General features: G+C 31.9%; 1 protein-coding gene across 1 annotated transcript; it reads right to left on the reverse strand.

The window, feature by feature from the left end:
* Window positions 1-1,627: 1,627 nt before the first annotated feature.
* Window positions 1,628-3,630, reverse strand: LOC142551071 (stearoyl-[acyl-carrier-protein] 9-desaturase, chloroplastic-like). The gene is made up of 3 exons (XM_075660113.1): window positions 3,416-3,630; window positions 2,491-2,995; window positions 1,628-2,392 (listed from the first exon to the last, which is right to left on the reverse strand). The coding sequence occupies exons 1-3, from the start codon at window positions 3,532-3,534 to the stop codon at window positions 1,835-1,837; spliced, it is 1,182 nt and encodes a 393-aa protein (XP_075516228.1). The 5' UTR covers window positions 3,535-3,630; the 3' UTR covers window positions 1,628-1,834.
* Window positions 3,631-5,545: the final 1,915 nt, after the last annotated feature.

Consider the following 5,545-nt stretch of genomic DNA (forward strand, 5'->3'; position numbering starts at 1 on the left):
TGGTCGTGGACTTAATAGAAGAAGACTCAAAGAAAGTTCGTAGGGAATTCATCAAGAGTTATCTCCGCTAACCCCGGAATAGTTGGAGCCGTGTGAATCGTTCACCAAAGGTATAAAATTTCAACATCCGATGAATGTTTTTGTTAAAATCATACGAGCGCCCAAATCAAAACATATTTTGATTGTCAAAATAAATAAAAATTTTTATGACTTCCGCTGCGTTTGGGCGTGTAGAAAACCGAGATCCAACAATGTCTTGAGTCGACATTTTTTTAAAAATCCTACTTTCCCATCTTAGATTGAAAAGACAACAGAACAGTCAGATTTCAAGCTCCCTGTGTAAGGTTGTAGTCCAAAGAGAGTTTACCAAAAAAAACGAAGACTCAGCATGGTTGGATAGGAATAACTAGGCGTTTTATCAAATTTTATATATCAAATTCTCAAGTTAGATTATGAACTTGATGACTCTGATACCAATTAACGTCAAGCTCCGAGACCGAGATTAGTAGATATCGGTGTTGTTCAACAATCACATAATCAATCAAACAACTACTTTTGTAGAACAATATAAACCAAAACCAGTTTATTCCATAAAAATCATAAAATAACATTGTCTACAACTTAAAATCTTAAAACCGGTAACAATTCCGCGTAAGCATTTTACAACTTAAAATAAAACTCCCTCCTTAATTTATCACTAGCCCCAAAACTGGTAATTTTCTTCCTCTGCAACCCAATCTTCAGATTTAACTTGGGAGAGAGAGCAAGGAGTAAGTGATATGATCGTCACTCAGTAAATTGGGGTCGTTCAAAAAACATAACAACATATATATAATTTCATAACATATCTCATACCATAATTTGTCATAATATCTCATACTCATATAGCATTGAAATTTATCTGTTTCCATAGTTTACTTATAGTCCTTGATTTTAATCTTCTAAAAGGACGAGACCATATAACTGTTACAATCTCACCGTTTAAGAACCCATAACATATCATGTTTCGGAATTCCTTCTTATATCCAGTTTAATCCTAACAATGCTCAAAACATAGAGTATTTTTAACACACACGAAACGAATAACTCATGTTCGAATGAAACTTTCAAAAATAGGAACAATTTATATAACAATTATTTTAAAACATAAGCCCACATACTTGAATCTTGGTATTAAAAACGTGAGAGGGGTACGAATTCTTTCTTCAACATTCATAACATATTCTTACTTTCTTTTATTGCTTTATTTACTTTATTGCATTAATTTATTGTTAATATATGGATGGAATTTATTATTTATATAAAGATATTTTAGGTATTTGACATATATCATTGTTGCCTAATTTTTTTTAAATTATGGGTAGCTGTCATTAAGTCATAATTCACATACATATAGATAAGTGAAAAGAAAATAGTTTGAGAGGAAAAAGGTTCTTGTAAAAATTATCTTTGTTTTCAGAGTGAATTAATCACTATAAACCTTGTGTGTACTCGTGTTTATCATTATTCATCCTCTTTTATCGCTTTCGAAAATTAAAACCTGGTCTTAAGAATGATCGATTTCAGTTGCTAAGAACAACGTCTTTTGAAAGTTCGAGGGGATTGTTGAATAAATACACCAAATATTGTAACATTAAATAAAGTATATTAATTGAGATAGTACATGTATTTGCATAATATAGTACATGAATTATTTAGGTACATGAATATCATTCTGTATAAGCCTATGAACAGGTATTCTCAATATATGCTTATATATCCGCGGGGACATTTCTTTTATGATTATTATTATTATTAGTCAATACTTCATAAATAGCATCAATATGTATGATATTCAAATATTTCTACCAAATATCCAACTAAAGGGAACACTGGCCGATGCTTGATTTGCCTGTGCTTGTGCCCTCTCTTCTAACTTCCTGAATCTTGGAACTAACCCACACAAATATTCCTGTGCTTTACGCCCCTCGTCTGAGAGGCCCGTCAACTTCTCCACACCCCATCTGTCCACTAAGTATTCCATAATGTCTGTATAGTCCCTGGCAGTGTAAACTCCAATCCGTTGTGCGACGGCTGAGAAGTTTCTGAAAAGATTTTTATCCACACCGTCATACATCATATGGGCTGGCATTACGATTTTCTTCTTCATCATGTCAGCGAAAGACCTAACCATGTCATCGGGATCGATCTCAAAAACCTTCTCGACAATTCTTGTGTAGGCAGTTTCATGGCGTTTCTCATCTGCGGCAATAACCCCACAAATCTGAGCCAGTTTTGTATCCCCATATTTTTTGGCAAGCCTAGCAGTGTTTCCATGAGATAAGAAGGTTGCCCTTTCTTGAAATGAAACGTAGATAATTCCATGATATGTGTTGTTCTCCGTGCGTACATCCTTTTAGTTTTAAAGTACAGAATGACGAGGTTAAAAACTCAAATAACTTGCAGCAGAATAAGTTTATTACTACTTAATTACATGTAAATAAATATTACCATCCCAGAACCGATCAAGTATTGTATGGTTTTCTCGATTTGTTTCATATCAACACGTCCTGAAAGATAAAGATATCGATTGAGAAGATCGCCGTGACGGTTCTCTTCTGCAGTCCACCCTCGGAACCAAGCAGCCCAAGGCGTGGGGTTAACACCAGTATCATCTCTGACTCCATCAAATTTACTAACAAATGTCTGATAAGTTGGAAGTGCTTCCTCCGTAATCATGTGACCAACCAATGCAACGAAAAAGTCATCTGGGATCTCTTTGGTTCTCTCCCTCAGTTCTTTGACCTGATCTTCGTATCCTTCGGAAGTGTAGTCGGGCAAATAGTCACTCGGCTGCCAAGATTTCTCGACGTCTTTTAGCATCACCAAGATATTGTTTGCGGCCCAATCATGCAGCCCATTTATGATCTCACCTTTTTCTGGTGGCATGAAACGAGTCGCTTGGTTGAGTACATTTCTCGGGGCAGTGAATGGTTCTTTTAGCTTTGTCACCTCCCTACAACCAAGAAGACATAAAACATAGTAAGAAAACATCGGGTCAGAGCCGCTCTGACACTAGATTTTTGCCTTTAAATTAACGTCAAAGTCATCCTTGTGGTTTTTAGTATAGACAATATTTAGAACATGCACAAGGATGATTTAAAGTAATCATATATGAAAAGTCAAGAACGAAGATATGTATTATTTTTCCCACACATGAATAATTGCGCGTAACGTAATTTGTTCATAAACCAGAACAATCTTTAACTGGGTTAAGAATTAAGATTAAAGACATAAAAAGATGATGATGTTATTGGAAAGAAAACTCCAGGCGGATGCTTTTATCCATATCAAGAGAATTATTCCCCATGTAACACCTACCGATATTGTAAAAAAAAAAAAGATCAAAAAAGACAGCTTAGAATCAAGAAGATACACTGAAGAAGAATTAAGTGTCGACGCCATGGAAACTCTGCGAGAAGATCTGATATCAGCATCAAGAAAAGAAGGCATCATCTTGTAGGAATTGAAAGCAAGATTAGTTATAAGTGCCATTTTCAATCCCTTAAATATGCAGAAGTTACTGGATTTTACCAGAAAGAAGATTGAGAAATAAAGGAATTAATGGGAAATTGCATGGTACAGAGGAGGGTTTAAATAGAAAAAAAGAATACACATTATTTTCAACTTATTTTGCAAGTGATTTTTTACAAATTTAATTTTAATGTAATAATCAGAGCTTTGGACTGAAGCAACCATATCTCAAATTAAGACAATTAAGATTATTGTAGCTAAACATTTTCACATATACATACAAATAAATGTAAAATGACGAACAATTATTTTTGTATTTTTTTTTTTGGGTGGGCGGGATTTAGGCGGCTAATAAACGTAAGCTTGATTGTAGCGTAGTAGATTATGTGGCACAATTTATGTAAACATAATTAATACGTAAAAAAATATAGACCACGTTGGCGTGAGTATCTCAATTAGCTAGCTATGGAAATATTTATTAGATTTAGGAATCCCTTAGAGATTGTAGCCGTAAATATTGTACACACATAAAATAGCTTTTTAGGTATAGTTTGGTACATGGGATAAGAGATGGATGGATTGATAAATAATCCTACTTATCCCACGTTTGGTACCTTTTTAGAGAGCCCATGATAATATCATGGGCCCGTGATAAATAATTTTATATAGGGATAATATCATTTTCATGAGATGTGATAATTTTAATCTAATGATAAAAACAACACAAATGACTTAATTGCCCTCAATATATAAAAATCTTAAACCTATTGTTCTCTCATTTCACTTGTGGGTAGAAATTAAAATTGAATAAATATTTTTATATATTATATAATATGTTAATTATATAAATGAACTCGAGATAATTATATAAATGATTTGTATAAATTTCAATAAAATTATTAGTATCACTCGATTAACCTTAAAAATTGATATTTGATTTGACTCACAAAATCAAGGGCTCAATTATCACATTATATAATATATAAAATTAGGTAAAAATAAATAAATCGTGCAAACACTGTCGGTGCATGAACAGATAAAAAATATGAACTCAAGCAACAACTTTGAAATTATAAAATTTATTATGATAAGGTTAATTTTGTCACTACAATCTAATATATGAATTTAATCACTCTTATTAAAATCATATCAAAAATTAAATATAATATCATACATCTTATTTTTCATTAACTCATCTTTATATTATATATCACATGTTTATCCTATCATGTGTACCAAACTATAACTTAAAATAGTTTCTTGTACTTAATTTTTATGGCATCGATATGAAAGAAAAACTTTATGTTTGAAACACGTGACTATTTTTTTTGGGTTAGGCGACTAACAAATGCAAGATAGATTAGGTATGTTGCGAGTGTTGCCCACGTGTGTTGAAACATAAAATACTTCACGATTTCAACAACGCAGATGTTATCATAATATTCTTGCAAAATAATAAACCGAATATTTTTTAAGGAAATAAAAAATAAAAATAATTAATAATCATAACATACAATTAACAATACCATTAAAAACACAACATAAAATTTTATTAAAAAAAATCATTCTTTTAAAATCATTAATAGAAATAGACGTAATTGCATATTTTTAAAAAAGAAAAATAAAATCCATTAGTTTGTTATGACCAATATAAAATTCTTTTTAGATTTGACATGACATGAGAGCTCTTGTGAGCTGTTTGGAATTAACCTATGGTGACGTACAGGAAATAAATTACAAACATTATAATGTATGTATCAGAAGTTAGTGTTGTGCTCTGGTGTTGTTAACACGAGCACACAACATGCAGCGGAAATTAAGTATTAACACACAAATATAACTTTAATAAATAAACACCAGTTTTAAATTATGCATAAGTACGAATACTTGTGCGATGCCTCATGGCAAAAATTTCACTAGAAAAATATGTAAATCGTTTACACCAAAACAATACTAGTGAGAAAACAAAACCAAATTTTTGACACTCCAAAGAATTAAAAATGCATCAAAATAAACCACATAAAGACTAGAT

The sequence above is a fragment of the Primulina tabacum genome, chromosome 7 (assembly GCF_025594145.1).
Source record: "Primulina tabacum isolate GXHZ01 chromosome 7, ASM2559414v2, whole genome shotgun sequence".
In the NCBI taxonomy this organism is placed as follows: Eukaryota; Viridiplantae; Streptophyta; class Magnoliopsida; order Lamiales; family Gesneriaceae; genus Primulina; species Primulina tabacum.